At 45.5% G+C, this 16,660-nt stretch overlaps 2 protein-coding genes across 5 annotated transcripts; both read left to right on the forward strand.

Moving 5' to 3' along the window:
* Nucleotides 1-686: 686 nt before the first annotated feature.
* On the forward strand, nucleotides 687-14,111 carry srd5a2a (steroid-5-alpha-reductase, alpha polypeptide 2a). Of its 4 annotated transcripts, XR_014800359.1 has the most exons (6): nucleotides 687-1,345; nucleotides 7,676-7,839; nucleotides 8,802-8,903; nucleotides 8,996-9,146; nucleotides 9,228-9,346; nucleotides 9,543-14,111. XR_014800359.1 is itself a non-coding variant. In XM_084929862.1 (5 exons), the coding sequence occupies exons 1-5, from the start codon at nucleotides 1,080-1,082 to the stop codon at nucleotides 9,289-9,291; spliced, it is 747 nt and encodes a 248-aa protein (XP_084785988.1). In that variant the 5' UTR covers nucleotides 688-1,079; the 3' UTR covers nucleotides 9,292-14,111. The 4 variants fall into 4 exon arrangements, 3 of the variants coding, with proteins under 3 accessions (XP_084785988.1, XP_084785989.1, XP_084785987.1); XM_084929862.1 differs by having other exon boundaries at nucleotides 688-1,345; nucleotides 9,228-14,111; XM_084929861.1 differs by lacking the exon at nucleotides 9,228-9,346 and having other exon boundaries at nucleotides 695-1,345.
* Nucleotides 14,112-14,283: 172 nt separating this feature from the next.
* On the forward strand, nucleotides 14,284-16,322 carry dpy30 (dpy-30 histone methyltransferase complex regulatory subunit). Its single transcript, XM_084929881.1, has 5 exons — nucleotides 14,284-14,330; nucleotides 15,073-15,113; nucleotides 15,195-15,242; nucleotides 15,328-15,470; nucleotides 16,178-16,322. The coding sequence occupies exons 1-5, from the start codon at nucleotides 14,321-14,323 to the stop codon at nucleotides 16,248-16,250; spliced, it is 315 nt and encodes a 104-aa protein (XP_084786007.1). The 5' UTR covers nucleotides 14,284-14,320; the 3' UTR covers nucleotides 16,251-16,322.
* The last annotated feature ends 338 nt before the right edge of the window (nucleotides 16,323-16,660 follow it).

Raw genomic sequence — 16,660 nt, forward strand, 5'->3', positions numbered from 1 at the left:
CGCATACCTGAGACCTCCTGCTGCGCCCGACTTCAGGTGTTCTGGGAATCCATCCTACTCGTTGGCTGTATCCCAATTCAGGGTCTGCAGCCTTAAAGGCCGCATTTTAAGGCCGATTACGTCACAGCGACGCGACGAAGGCTGTCCCAATTCGAAGGCTGCTCGAAATGCGGCCCTCAAATGCGTCCTTCATTTCCCTGAATTTTAAGGACGTGGCGGTGTAGACTTCGTGGCCCAACATATCCCAGAATGCATAGCGCGGCGGTGGGTGTGGATAATTTTGCCGAAAAAAAACTGCGGATGAGGGGCGGCCGAAGAGTGAACTTTAAGTAAGTGCTGAATATTATGTCACTTATTTATGTGCAAATGTTTAATAACTAAGAACATTAAAACATTCCTGTTGGCCACATGTCGGCAAAGTTATGTGACATTAGTGACGTTTGTACTAACTTGGTTTTAAAGCCTTTACTTTAAAACATACACCGTTCAATAGCTGAGCTTAATCTTACAGAGAATGATCAAAGCTCATGTAGAAACAAACAAACAAATGAACAAAAGATTTTCTCCTTCATTTCTGTCAAACAAAGCTGTATGAAACGTTTCCAGCTGTTAGTATCATGGTTGCCAGGCAACCTGGGCAGCGCGACGAAGGCTAGACCGCCCATTTCACAAGCCTCGCACTTCCGGCCTTAGCGGTCTTTGAGTGCGCGGCCCTTGTGGACCGTTAAGGCTGCGTACTCTAAGGCTGCAGACCCTGAATTGGGATAGAGCCGTTGTCTCTCGGCATACGCTGCGCATGCGCACATCACAAACCCCAAATGTACTTCTTCTTCTTTTTTCTTTTTTTTAACCCTTTGTGAATATTTGTTATGGTTCGGTTTGGTCAGAAGTCACCGTCACATGATAACACGGGTAGGACACCGGGCGCACACAGACACCACGTCCCTCTCGGTTTCTCTTTTCTTTTGAGACCGGCTGAGCAGGAACTCGGGACGCCAGTAGGTCACGTGTAGCACCCTCCTCCTTCTCCTCCTCCCCCATTTCCTCCTCCCCCCTCCTCTCGGCTGCTGTCGGGTGTGATGGAGTGCCGCGAGGCCGTCGTGTCTTACCTGAGCTGGGGTATGGTGGTGGGTGGGGGTGCTTACCTGCTGCGGCAGATGCAAAACTGCGCAGAGTACGGCCGCTACGCGCCCACGCAGGCGCGCTGCTGCCCGGCCAGGCTCGGCTGGTTCTTGCAGGAGGTGCCGGCTCTCTTTGTGCCGCTGCTGCTGTTGCTGCTCCCCGCGGAGACCGGGACCGGGAGGAGGCTGCTGATCGGCACCTTCATGCTGCACTACTTCCACAGGTACGGTCTCATGCTCGCGTGCAGCAGAGAAACACTCACGATATAAACTTCTGATTATTCATAGTGTCGAGGCGCGAGTGTCTAAACCGTGGTGTCATTTCAGAAGGAGTAATGACTCGTTAGCAGAGCCAAGTCAGAGCATTTATGAACAGAGTGTTCCTTCGTTTAACCTTTTAGTCGTCCCGCATCACTTGTTTTAAAACTCGAGTGGACCGATCTTTCCAAGCTGTTGCACCCAGACTGTGTGGCACTTCCCCTATTTCCACGGTGTTTGGACTCAGTGGAGACCTTCGAAAAGCAGCTAAAGACATTTTTATTTCAAAAAGCTTTTTATTAGACCAGGCTTTTTATGATGGATTTATGACTGTATTGTGTTTTTACCATGTAAAGCATTTTGTGACACATGTCTGTGAAAGGTGCTATATAAATAAACTTTACTTACTTACTTACTTTGAGCAGCTCCACCTAAAACTGTGGAAGTGCAGATCCACGCATGTTTGAGACGCGGCTGAAGGACGGCCGTGTGAACTCTGTGTCCTCCAGCTCAGTCTGAGCAGCTCTGTGAGCATCTGCAGGAACAGATCTCCAGGCATCTTGAAGGACGTTCACAGCTCTTCTTTGGATGTTTCTTGTTCTAGGATCCAGTACGACACCTGCTCAAGTCTGCCCACCTGTGAAGATTATCCTGTCGTCTCCCCTTGTGTCAAATTAAAAGACTGACACAGAAAACACATGACTTTAAAAATAATCAAATTAAAGCACTAGTAGTATTTAAACCAAAAAATAATGTGCAAGTAGGAAATTATTGTAACATAATGTACACACATTATTATAAACATTACTGTATGGTTTTACGATTCATATAACAGTACTACATGGTATGGACGCGACGCACTAACTTCACTAACGCCACCGCTCCCAGGAGCGCGTGCACTGCAGCGGCGCCGTCATGGAAGGAAAACTGTCACCTTTTTAAAATCTCTGTTTCTGCTTTCTTCTTCTTAGTAATGAGGGCAGTCTTGGCAGACGATACAGGCGATATGCCCACATAGCTTCCTGTTCTTCCTGCAGTTATAAGAACACATTTATGTGGTATTAGTATATGGAGCATCAACAATAAAATTCCATGTCAATGAATTTTATGTATATTTTATGTATTTATAGTTGAAGATATAAAATGAGATATCCAAAAGAAATAACTGTACGGTTCGTAGAGGGATGTGGCACAAACAAATAAACAAACAAACATAAAAACAAATAAATAAAGAAGTTAGTCCACCCTCACAAGACTCCCTCCCACTCGTTCACAATGGCACACATGTCTGGGTGGACTAACTAAAACAAAAGTACAAGTAAATCAAAAGAAAAAGGATAGCAGAGAGAGCCCAACAACAGCGACAAAACAAAGTCATCAATTTAAAACACGCAGAAAGCCCAGCCCTCCCTCTCCCCGGCCACCTCCTCCAGCCTTTACAGCAGGCCAGCCGAGAGATATAATCTCTCTAGCATGGCCTGGGTCTGCCCTGGGGCCTCCTCCCAGTTGGACACGCTCAAACCACCTCAGCTGGCTCCTTTTGATGGGAGGAGCAGCAGCTCTACTCTGAGCCCCTCCCGGATGGCTAAAGTTCTCACCTTGTCTCTAAGGGAGATGCCAGCCACCCTTCGGAGGATGCTCATTTTGCCTGATCCGCGATCTTATTCTTTCGGTCACTACCCACAGCTCGTGACCATAGGTGAGGGTAGGGGCGTAGACCGACTGGTAAACTGAGAGCTTTAAAGCACCTCCTGAAGAACCTCCCACAAGACACTCCAAGGGACACGATTGAATGCCTTCTTCAAGTCCTCAAAACACATGTAGACTGGTGGGGCAAATTCCCATGCACCCTGGAGTACCTCGAGAAGGTAAAGAGCTGGACTACTCTTCCTTGAAGGTGACAACAACTACATTGTTCCACCTGTATCCTAGGTACGACTAACGAATGGACTCTCCTTCCCAGCACCCTGGCAAAGACTTTCACAGGGAGGCTGAAGGGTCTGATCTCCCTATAGCTGGAGCACACCCCCCAGTCCCCTTTCCAGACCTTCACCTTCATCATGAGCTTGATCACAAGTGGCACAAGCTGCAGAAATGAGCTTTCTCCACAAGGTGGATGGCCTCTCCCTTAGAGAGAGGCTGAGGAGCTCGGCGATCCGAGAAGAGCTCAGAGTAGAGCCACTACTCCTCCACATCTAAAGGTGTCAGTTGAGGTGGTTTGGGCATCTGACTAGGATGCCTCCTGGGTGTTTCAGCGTATCCGAAGGAGGCCCCGGGGTGGCCTTGGAACGCCTCAGGGTTCCCCTGGATAAACTGGAGAGGGGGGGTTTGGGCATCCTCACTTAGGCCGCTGTCCCCATAACCCGGCCATGGGGGCTTCCATAAGTGGAAGAAAATGAGTGGATGGATGGGCGATTGAGCCATGTTACCATTTCCCATATTATAAACTATGATCAAAACTGTCACCAGCATAAATAATGAGTTTCCATTAAAACAGGTAACCCTAAACTCAGTTAAACACCTGCGCTACTGCATTGTTACATTGTAGCCCCAGGGCAGCTGTAGCTACAATGTAGCTTGCCATTGCCAGTGTGTGAATGTGTGTGTGAATGGGTGAATGACTGAATGTAGTGTAAAGCGCTTTGGGGTCCTTAGGGACTGAGTAAAGCGCTATACAAATGCAGGCCATTTACCATTTGTTCTCTCCTGGAACCTTTAAATAGAGCCTCCTGGCTGTAATGTCACCCTAAACGGGATAAACAGAAGAAATCTCTGAGGTGATTACAGAAAGGTTTCCATTATTGTTGGAGCAGGCTGTCAGGCGGAGCTCGCTCTCATTGCAGGGCTGCATTCAGCCACACAAACTCTTTGTTACCAGTGACAGCGAATATATCATGTGCACTTACTTATAACAGAGCTGCTGACAGGCACACCCTGCAGTCTGTGCCAGCATGTTGGGAAACATTTGACTTTCAGTGGGATCGAGTTCAGGATTGTCTCAATAGTTATTGTAAACATGTTCTCCAAAGTGCTTTATCATTGGAGGGATCGTTACATCCAGCCGTGCTATCCACGAAGTTCGTTTTGTTTTTATAGTGTTTAACACAAAGAACAATCTTATTTCAAAAGGTTATATTTTTAGAACAATGAACAGACGAGCTCAGAGACGCATACACTTCAAAATACTGGGTTTAAAACTTTGCATACAAAACTTAAAAAGTTCACGAATGCTCAGTGAGCCACTTCCAGACACACGGAGACATCCAGACGATAGTTAAATTCCACTTTTGCCTGATCGCGTGGAGGATAGGGCTGCCACGATTAGTCGACTAGTCACGATTACGTCGACTATAAAAATAATCGTTTGTGGCAGCCCTAGTGGAGGATGCACATCTTTATAGCTCGAAGCATCTTTGACTGTCCTGTAATTTATCATGGATCCGACTGGTTTGAGAATTCCTAATTTTATGTATTGAATTGAATTAAAAACACTTTTTTATGTCCTTTGTATAGATCACATCTATTTCTTCTTTTTCCTCGTTATTTGTTCTTTTAATTTGTGGTTCCCTTTTCCTCTGGAGTTATTTTCCAACACTTAAAAATCTCTTTGTAGTTGATTAAATTTAGTTTGTTGAGACCTCTTACAAGGATTCCAAAGAATTGGAGGATCAAGCTCACTGTTATCGTTCTGTTGTATGTATTCGTTGATATCGATTTTTATTTGCTCTTTCAGATGGCTCTGTGCCTCCACAACGTCTCTGTAATCTGACTCCAAGTTCAGATTGAAACATACGGGACTGTGGTCAGACTGATCCATAGTTCCTATTTTGCAGTCGGATATTGTATGAAGGTCTTTACTGAAAATTAGGAAGTAGTCTATCCTAGAAAAGGTTTCATGCGGGTTAGAAAAGTGTGTAAAGTCCTACTGGGGGTCTGCGTAAGTCCTGCCATAGTTCATTGTTCATTGTATGTGCTTAAGTTTCCAACTCTGCAGTGGTCATATATTAGACATCAACAGAGCAGTAAGACTCATCCTGTGGCGGTTATATCTACTTTCCACTGCATCGCAGTATTCCTACTGGTCCTGCTGCTAAAAACCTGGAGTTTTTACTGGAAAGTGTGGACCCTGGGGTTCCCAGCCTTCCTAACCAGCTCAGCCACTGAACCTACTCCAGGAGCGTGGTACGGGATTTCAGAGCTGCAACCGGAACCCTACTCCCTCATGTCATTCGTCGCTTCCACCATGGATCTGTACAACATCATTCCATCATAGAAAAGTCTGAGTTTAGCAGGAAAGGAGCTTGGAAGTGAATTTTCTTATCCTTTAACACTTTGTTTGCCTCGGAGTACTGCCTTCTTTGTTTCAGGACCTCATGGTCCAAATTTACAGCCTTCCCGTCGAATTGAAATCGACACTTTTGCCAAGTTGTCTTCAGTATTTCTTCTTTCATCCTGTAACTGGTTATTTTGGATACAATGGACCTCGGAGATGCATCCAAGGGTGGTTTCCCTCCACTGCACAATGTGCCCTTCCCACCGCCGGTGGAGCCTCCAAAGCATTCCTCAGCAACCGCTACTCAAAAGAGGCCATTGATTGCCTTGAGTTGGTGGGTGCTGTCCCTCCCTTAATTTGGTCCAAGTTTACGATGTCCATGCTGTCTGTGTCAGGCCCGGGCCGGGTCTGGTTAGCATCGCTTCATCCTCCGGTGCTTCGATGCTAGTTGAGGTTTGGCTAGTGTCATCTTCCTCGTTAAACAGCTCAGCTTGCGTCTTCCTTGTCTTCACTTTAGGCATTTTCAAAGCCCAAGATATTAAGTTTACTATTGCACTACTGCACTAAACTACTTGTACGAACTAGAGTTAAAGTGGGCTGATTTATTTAAGTGTAAGTTGGTTTTTCTGCTGCCATCTCGCTTCTTCCAGCTGGAAGTCCACCTGTGATAGTTAAATTCATCCCATATTTGGTGATCAGTTCAGGAGTCACTGCTGTGATTTCACAGTCCACAGTTGTTGGAAGCGGAGGCATGTAAATGGAGCCTGTTATAACCACCACAGTCTGTATTACTGGACTCATTATCTACTAGTTAAACCTTTACTCAAAAAGCATCTCTAGACCCAGCAGTCTTAGCTAATTATAGGCCAATCTCCAACCTTCCTTTCATATCAAACATCCTTGAAAGAGTAGTTGTCAAACAGCTAACAGATCATCTGCAGAGGAATGGCTTATTTGAAGAGTTTCAGTCAGGTTTCAGAGCTCATCACAGCACAGAAACAGCTTTAGTGAAGGTTACAAATGATCTTCTTATGGCCTCTGACAGTGGACTCATCTCTGTGCTTGTCCTGCTAGACCTCAGACCTGTTTCTGACCAGGATATGGCCTTCAGTGCACACATGAAACCATGATGTAGGACTTTCTTCTCCCAGTATAAAAATGACAAATATCCTGTTTCAGAGTGATGCTGAAAAACTAGTTATGCAGCAACAGGTGTAGGCTGCTGGGGGATTCCCATGATGCACTGGGTGTTTCTTCTTCACTCACTATGTGTTCACAGACCTCTCTGCATTGAATCATATCTGTTATTAACCTCTGTCTCTCTTCCACAGCATGTCTTCATCCCGTCTTCCTTCTCTCACCCCAACCGGTCACAGCAGATGGCCCCGCCCCTCCCTGAGCCTGGTTCTGTGTTATTCTTTACCTTACAATAGAGAGCGCCTCGAGGCCACTGTTGTTATGAATTGGCAGTAATCAAATCGAATTGAACTGAATCAGGAGGAATAAGTGTTGAAGGCAGGAGACCTGCTGACACGGCTAACCTCGCGTCTGAAAAAGATCATTGCTGTAGTTACATCACAACAGTAACTCTGAAAGTGATAATCATTCGCTGATAACTGATAACTCACCTGGGGCACAGACACAAAGGCGTGCACCTCAGTGATTCTGACAAAATGCCATTGAATTATGTCATCATGGCATGACGAGTGGAGAAACCGGGAATTCTGGGTGGATGTTTGAACACTTCTTGGAAAATGCATCTGTTTCATTTTTTAGAGTTTATTTAAAAAAATCAGGGAGACAGTCCTGAGGTAAGCACACAGACCTGTCCGTGGGCGGAGTTTCCTCTATCTGGGACACAAACAGATGCTGAAGGAGGGTTTTCTAACCCACTGACACTTAAGGTTGTTGCGTGTGGGAGCTCCATGTCAAACTGGAAGGGGGGTCGTTGCAGATCACTGGAGACTTTTACTTTGAAGGGTGGTGAAGTTCAAACAGAAGGTAACATGAGTTTGTCCCTCAGGAGCATAATCTACGCCTTCCTGACCAGAGGACGACCCATCCCGCTGATCATCATAGTCTTCGCCGTAATCTTCTGCTCGCTCAACGGTTTCCTGCAGGGCCACTTCCTGCTACACTGCGCTCGCTTTGAGGACACCTGGCTGACCCGCGCCCGCCTCACTGCAGGTGAGTCACAGCTACACCCACCAGTCACCATGAGGCCTCGCCACCATTGTCCTGAAGATTTCGTTTCGAGGCTGTAAAAACTACATTACCCACAGTCCTTGGTGGGTTTTTCCTTAAAGAGGAATATTTAACAGCGAGGCTTTGATTGGTGTGGGTCAGTGAAGGGCATGATGGGAGTCGTAGCTGGATGTCCCGTAGTGACTTTGGTCTTTAATCCAGACCACACTGACCAATCACCATCATCCGTTATCATTACATCAAGAAGGCAGCAGTCGTAGGAGGAAGATGCAGTGAAGTCCTCCACCACCACGCCTCCACACAGAGAGGTCATGTCAGGGTCACCATGTATATGATTGCTGATTCAAACATCTGCTGACTTTTACCTTTAAAAGTCTTCTGTTTTCCACACTGGGATAAAACTACGACAGGAAAGCCAACTCGGCTTCAGCATGTGGCTGGTTGGTTCTGTGTTCTGGTTCTGTGTGTGGTCTCCATGATGCTCTGCGGCTTCATGGAGACCACACACAGAACCTGCATTACAGTCTGCAGTCTGGATTCAGGGTCCTGGACCGTTGGCAGACAAGCTAAATTTATATTCCTGATCAAAGCCCACTCATAATCACGTCTTTATAAGTTTAGTTCAGCTAATCTTACACATGGGAACAGAACTCTGACACTAATAATAATCTTATTGGTTGTTGGGCCATCAACACGATTCAACGTAAGAAAAAAGGAATCAGGTGACGTACACCAGGCCTCAAAGAAGACAGCAGCTCGTATGAACATGTAAGTTTATGCAGGTAAAACTCAGCGAAAGGCTACCTGGTTACCCAGGAAACCAAACCCAAAGTGCCAAGCTGTCAGCTACAAAGTGATGTGTGGGTGGAGCTTTAGACCAGGTGATTTTACCTGTCTTGTGAAGCTGTACAGGCGCACCTGATGAACTCTGTCTGTGTTTGAAGGTATTGTTGTGTTTGCACTCGGTATGATCGTCAACATCCACAGTGACTACATCCTGCGTGGGCTGAGGAAACCTGGAGAGGTTGTCTACAGAGTCCCCCATGGTACATCGCATCCTCCTCGTGAGCAGACCTCCTCGCCGTTAGCCGCCGGGGCTGCTGCCTCTCGTTAAGCCGCTGCTGTCTCTGTGTTTCAGGGGGCATGTTCGAGTTTGTGTCTGGGGCAAACTTCTTCGGGGAGATCGTGGAGTGGTGTGGATACGCTGTGGCTGTCTGGTCTTTGCCAGCCTTCGCCTTCGCCTTCTTCACCATCTGCTCCATCGGGCCCCGAGCCTGCATGCACCACAGGTAACGAGCCTCTGACGAGGCTTTGCCGCTGCTGATGCGACTGGGAGAGTGTGATCATTAAGACAGCTGGTCCTCCAACAGGAAACACATTTCTGACCATTCCGAGTGTCCGGCTAAGCGAAGTGCTCAGAAACTAAGTCCCTGAGTTTCTTTGGCTCTCGTTAAAAAGTCTTTGGAGTCCAGAAATACTTGAGTGCCAGGTCAGTCCTGCACGGGGGGCTTCGTAAAGGTACTGAGGCGTGTGCTGTAGAGCACAGCGTCAGCATGTTTCACACAACGCTGATAAAAATGCTGCACAGTTTCCATTTAAAGGCTTCACTTTGTGTTTCTGGCTGTTAAACCCAAACATCATCATGAGAAGTTCTCTCCTCTGAAATGAAACTGTGCTTTCTGCAGAAACTACCAGCAGAGGTTCGAGGACTACCCTCGCTCCAGGAAAGCCATCATTCCCTTCATCCTGTGAGGAGCACCGAGCTCGGCCGACTCCGGAGATTGAAATCTGCTCCTCTGATCCGAAGTTCTTTACCAGCTTCACTCTTCATCCAAAGTTTATGCATTTGTTTAATCATCACCTGCATGGTTTTTACTCCTGACGTTGTCCTAGTGTTCCCGTTGATGACGTGGCTTCCTCTAATGAGCGTCTGACTTCAGGGCGCGTCCTCCTGTGCTGGCGCGTGCATTATGCACAGAAACGAGCCTCGACCCAAAGACGTGAATGAAGATTTAAATTTGACGCTGTTCGGATTCTTTCACCTGCTGGCTCCACACGGCCTGTTTTTTAGTTCTGATGTAGCAGCGCGTGCAGGCTGGAAGGCGGTGTTCTGGATATCGTCATTTGTGTTATGATGGAGGTCCGAGTGTGCGTGGGTCAGCCTGGTTCGCTCTGAGGCCAGCACGCCGTACTAACAGGACATTTTTAACAATCGCATTTGTGAATAATGGTTTTTAAATGGTCTTTGTCTTACTGCCGTTTAGCTAAAATCATCTTTGTTCACGTTTATACTTTTTATTGTTTGTCATTGTTTGTCATTGTTTGTCGGCTTTAAACAGCTGAAAAACCTCAAGCATACCAAAGCTGAACGCAGACTGTGAGCGCATGGTGACAGGAAGTGACAAGTCAAGTAAAGCAGGAAGTAACCAGACACAACGAAGAGAAGAAAGCAGAAGAAAACTGAGCAAATGTAAGACTTTAAAGGTTTCCAGGTTATTCTTAGTGACTTCAGCATGTTCAGGCGTCCGTGTGAAACGGGCTCCAGATGAAGGCAGGAGGTCATCCTCACACACTGAAGATTGACTTCCTCTTTGTGTGGAAGGATTTTTGTCATTTTATGATTTTGTATTATTAAAAACACAAAAAAATTAATTTCATATTTAATAGGGGTGCAACGATACTCGTATCGATATTGAACCGTTCGATACAGTGCTTTCGGTTCGGTACGCATATGTATCGAACAATACAAAATTTGTAATTTATTTGATCAACTTTTCTTCTGACGATGCTGTCTGTGTTGAGCGCTCAGAGGATCTGCGCTCGACTACTCCGCCTAGGTTGCACTGTCGAGTGCAGAACCACTGAGCACAGCGCAAGCTAGCAAGACAGAAGCTAAGCTCGTTGCAACATGGCAACTTGAACCTCCCCCACCCTCATTCAGATCTGGCCTTTGGAACTATTTTGGTTTTCATGTGACGTATGACCCTGAAGGTAAGCGCGTCATGGACAAAACACAACGAATATGACTGCACATTTACTCCGACAGCATCCTAGTGCAAAGACAAGTGGAAGCAGACAAAAACAACAAGCACGCATGCTACAAACTTTACCCGAGTCATTTAGACAGCCGTTAGCACAGGATTCTCCTTATGGGGACCTGATATGTTTAATATGCTGCTGAGAATATAGCCCAGAAGAAGCGTATAGTATAGCTTTTATTTTGGAAAGAGCCATTTCTCTGTAATAAACTCTCTTTTCCAAAGATGAGTGATTTCTCCATCAGATATATTTATTTTTTTTATTATTTTGTTGTTTCAGCAACATTAAATTTAAAAACTGTACTTTTGAGTTAAAATATATATTTATAATTTTAATAAATGACAAATTAAAAAAGCATGAACATTTTTTTGTATCGAAAAAATATCGAACTGTGACACCAAAGTATCGAACCGAACCGTGAATGTTGTATATCGTTGCACCCCTAATGTTTAATGAGTCAAACTGGTTTAAAATTCAGTCTTTCTTAAAAAGCATGTTTTAACTTCTGATGACCGCGTCAGGATGATCCGAAGGTGGGGCCCAAGCCTTAGGCTACGTTCACACTGCAGGCGAAAGCGCATCAAATCCGATTTTTTTTACCTATGCGACCATCTATCCGAACATGGTCTGACAGTGTGAACGGCACAAATCCGATCTGGGTCACTTTCGTATGTGGTACTGAATCCGATACATATCTGATGTTTTAGAAAGCGACTGCTGTTTGATGGTCAGGTCGCATTAAATCCGTCTTTTACGTCACTGACACGAGACAGACGCCAATTATCAGCGCCGGAGAAGACATCGTGAACGCTTCCTGACCATCCAGTGAAACTCCTGGGAAGACAATGTGAACATTTTATTTGTACTGTATAATCTGCAGCTATCCTTTGAAGCACCGCTGCTCTAAAACAGCAATAAGGATCATTATATTTATTGTTTGTTTACTTGCACTGCTGTAACTGGAGCCTCGTCGTCTCGTCTCTCTATATACTGGACTGTATGTAGCGGAGATGACAATAAAGTTTACTTTGACTTCAGCAGTGAGCAGGCGCACCGAGGGCTCTCGCGCTCACTTTTCGTGTACAGAATTTCGAAAAAACATCGGTGCAAATGATAAGTCTGTATCATGATGTCTGGTGTTTTCATGAGACAGACGCCAATTATCAGCGCCGGAGAAGACATCGTGAACGCTTCCTGGACATCCAGTGAAACTGTTGGGAAGACAACGTGAACATTTTATTTGTACTGTATAATCTGCAGCTATCCTTTGAAGCACCGCTGCTCTAAAACAGCAATAAGGATCATTATTAGGTTATTTACATTATTATGTAAATAACAAAATAACTTAAAGCAAAAATTGGGAAACGTAAAGTCCGAAGTCTTTATATTAAGGGCCATCAGTCAAACAATACTGTTGCTCTGGGCAGTGGCGGTCCTAGCCTGTTTGGCGCCCCGGGCGAACACTCCCTCTGGAAGACTGAACTCCCCCCCCCAACATACACACACACACACACACACACACACACACACACACACACACACACACACACACACACACACACACATGAAGAGAGAGAGAGTATGCATTGTATGCAAACAGCTACCAAACGGCCATCATAATTCGTCATACAATGAGAACAGGACAAATCAACAACTGACAATGACTAATTAATATTCAAATCTGTAACATAATGTATTGTTTGGAGTTTAGTCTGTTACTGTTACTATTTTTACCATTTCTTCTTGGAGCAACTGTGACCCACATAATTTCCTTAGGGATTAATAAAGTATTCTGATTCTGATTGTTTCAGGATGACCTGCCATCATCCAATCACACATCTGCTTACCTGCATCTTTTGCTCGTTTCTCCTCCTCTTCTTTTCTCTTTTTTCTAAACTGAGCACCTGATGGCTTTGAACTGTTCTTGTCCATCTTGGTTTTAATTGTTCACTCCAGTATGAACACAAATCCCCCAACCCGAGGATCACCACAACATAACCTAACAGACCTACACCTTAGTTCACAGATTCACTTTGTCTAAGGTGCATTTCTGAGATTTCACACAACCCAGGATTCAAATCATGAATCCATAATGGGCTTGGATTTACAACATTATAAACGAAATGTGCTCTATTTGGAAGCAGCAGGCCCCTCCCCTTTCGACGGGTTGTGTGTGAGACTTTAAATCATCAAACTGTAAATTTTAAATTGTTATTGATCCTTTACCCCGAGTCCTAAAGTGTATATTTATTTTCTTACTCCTCTTATATTTATTGTTTGTTTACTTGCACTGCTGTAACTGGAGCCTCGTCGTCTCGTCTCTCTATATGCTGGACTGTCTGTAGCGGAGATGACAATAAAGTTTACTTTGACTTCAGCAGCGAGCACGCGCACCGAGGGCTCTCGCGCTCACTTTTCGCGTACAGAATTTCGAAAAAACATCGGTGCAAATGATAAGTCTGTATCATGATGTCTGGTGTTTTCGTGTTTGTTGATTTGATTTTATGTTGTTTTATTTTTTGAGTTGGTTATTAGATGCTGCTCCAGCCACCAGAGAATCCCCCGCCGCCCCGCCCTCTCCTCCCTGTGCAGCAAGCAGCAGGCGCACCTGGCGAACGGAGGGCGCCCTTACTCCCAGCAAATGGGCGATAGAAAACCGATCGGTGCCTGTAACATTCCCAGTATGCGCTGGCTGACGTCGCGCAGCATGAGTACGAGCAACTTTTTTTTTTTTTTTTTTTGCCGAGGCCCGTTATGCCGCCCCCCGACACGATGCCGCCCCGGGCGACCGCCCGTGTCGCCCGTATCTAAAACCGCTACTGGCTCTGGGTCTAAACAGAGCGCGTTGGGTGTGACGTTCTTTTGCGCATGCGGCCGCTTTGAGCGTTCACACTAGAGCACGTTTGCTGTCGCATTTTATTTGTAGTGTGAACGAGCAGACAAAAAAATCGGATTTGATCAAAAAATCGGAATTGAGCATTAAGACCTGCAGTGTGAACGTAGCCTTAGTTTGCTAACCAGCTTTTCCATCACGAAACTCTGAGACTGAGAAAAACAAACGTGCTGTGTTTGGATATTTTATGGGAAAATATTCTTGACATGATGAAAATAATATTCGTTACAGCAGAAGCGGTGTCTGCTTTACAAATTACTTCAGATGATTTTGTCTCATTTAAAATGCTGTCTAATAAAATAAAACATACTAATTAAATTAACCTTGTTTTATTTTGTCTGTGCTCTCTTTTGATGACAACCGTTCTTCCTGAGTTATTTCTATGCTCTTTGTATATACGAAATTATATAAATGATACAGAAAACCAACAGTATAATTTATTGTGTCAAATTATGAATAAATAAAGGGTATTTTATTTTGAAGTGCCGCTGAGGAGACCGGAAGCATTGGTACGCCGGATCCACAACAAACATGGCGGACGGTAGGTTGATTGTTGGCCATTGATGGCGTTTTTCGGCGGTTTTTGTTGTAATTCGGGTTCTTTGCTCCGTGTTTCCGGTTGATTTCGTTGTTTAATGGTCGCTTTGAATCTCAGCAGGTCGGTTTCCGCTTCAGGAGAAGTTAATTTGGCAGAAAAGAAGCCTTAATGCGGGGCTAAGCTAGCCCGCCTGCAGCGCGGCGCAGGCTCGGTGCCGATAACGGAGACACAGCCCGGGAGAAACGAGCTGAGCCGCTCTTTGCTCCACAGGCTTCCTCTTGGAAACAAAGACGTTCAGAGATTTTCCTTCGACGGCGTTAATTCCGCAAACAGACTTGAAGATGTTCCGTTTAAAGTTCATCTACGCCAAACTCCATTCAGAAAATGTCCATTTCTGCGACTCTTCACTTCTCTGTATTTAAACGGGTGTATTTTTGCACCTGTTTGTTATTCCTGAGCTTTTTTATCAATCCGCCGGGGTCAGCATCGATACAGTTATAGATGTGAGTTAGTTTGTGCCAAACTTAATGGAAAAACCAGCCACTTTAGGCTCGTCTACCTGGCAGCACAGAGGGGAAACCATTTGTGTGGAGCTGCAATGGTTAAATCAGTCACGTGTTAATTGAATTTGACCACCTATGAATCAAATACAAGCAGGATTGATAAATGAATCGTTGGGGTGCTCATGGTGTCTCTGTGCAGCAGCTGCACGCACAGTTTTCAGCAGCTCTTCTTTGTGTTTCAGATCACACAGAGGTGGAGCAGTCCATGGAGGGACACACACCTGTGAGTAACACACACACACACACACACACACACAACGTGTGACCTGTTTCTCTGATCAAAGTGTTTAAAATCCTCCTGCAGGTTTCTGAAAACCCACACGCAGAGTATGGCCTGACAGACAACATCCAGGTAAAACACACACAGACACACACAGCCCTGTGCTTGATGTGAAGCCTGCCGCAAACTCCCAGCATGCTTTGCTGCTGCTCCTCAGAGGACGGTGGAGAACGAGAAGGCGAGCGCAGAGAAGATGTCGAAGCAGAAAGTGGACCTGCAGGCGCTGCCGACCCGGGCGTACCTGGACCAGACGGTGGTCCCGATCCTGCTGCAGGGGCTGTCGGTGCTCGCCAAGGACAGGTACACACACACACACACACACAGACAGAGTTGGCAGCTTGTGACCAATCATGGACATGTCTACCTGCAGCAGAATCGGAGTGAGCTGCTGTGTTCATACAGACTGGCGTACTATTAGCCTGCTGCACGAGTACAGATGGGCGGGGCTATAAGTGTTTCAAGAGCTCAGGAAGTGTGGAGCAAAGTTTGGAGTTGCTTCCTGGATCAGCGCTCCGGTGTAGAAGAAACAAACGCCTCGCTGGATTCTGAAATTTCAAACCATGTCCTCCCAAACAAGAGCAGCAGAGGTCTGTGAACACATAGTGAGTGAAGAAGAAACACCCAGTGCATCATGGGAATCCCCAGCAGCCTACACCTATTGCAGCATAACTACGCAACCCAATAGGGAAGCAGATCCTCAGCAGTAGGGATAGTTTGTAATTCCGTGCTGGGCGACAGCTTCGGTGCTTCTTGTTTAATGGCGCTCTGATTGGCGGCGGCAGCGTGGTCGACGTGTTTGCCGTGTTGAACCTCGTCCATGTCTGTTTTCCACTCAGACTCCCAGAAGTGCTTCCGTGCGCCGCTGTGACCTGCAGTCTGCGCGAGCTCGTCCTGTCGTCTCATTCAGGAAATATTTACTCGTTAAAATTCATGTGTGAAAATGTTGAACTTTCTGGTCTCACTCTGCCTAAAATGCCTCCGCTGAAGGTTTCCGTTTCCGCTTTCAGACCGCCGAACCCCATCGAGTACCTGGCTGCGTTCCTGCTGAAGAACAAATCCCAGTTTGAGGAGAGAAATTGAAGAGCCTCATTGGTCGAAGCTCGTTTCTGTTTGTTTTCTTTTTTTAATTAAAAATAAAGGATGTGAAAAACATACTGTGCTCTGGGCTTTTATTCTGAAAGGCTGATTCTGCTCTGTGCTACTAGTGAAAAGTTCTTTCAAAGTTAAAGAGAAAAATTTGTTAAATGGGGCAAAAAAGATGAATAAAAACCTCATGAAGAGCGAGGAGGTGACGTAAGATCACAGCATTTTGAGGAAAATGCTTTTAAGAATTTGTAACTTTAATTTGTACGTTTCAAAACAAAATTATTTTCAAATATGAGATTTAACTGTTCTGAGATTTAAATATGAATGTTCTGGATGTTTGACGGGGAAATGGGTGCGAACATTTGTTTAATGAAGTTTCCAGACAAATAATCTGGAACTAAATG

This window comes from Perissodus microlepis, chromosome 6, assembly GCF_051167445.1.
Source record: "Perissodus microlepis isolate ML-2025 ecotype Zambia chromosome 6, ASM5116744v1, whole genome shotgun sequence".
Classification (NCBI taxonomy): Eukaryota; Metazoa; Chordata; class Actinopteri; order Cichliformes; family Cichlidae; genus Perissodus; species Perissodus microlepis.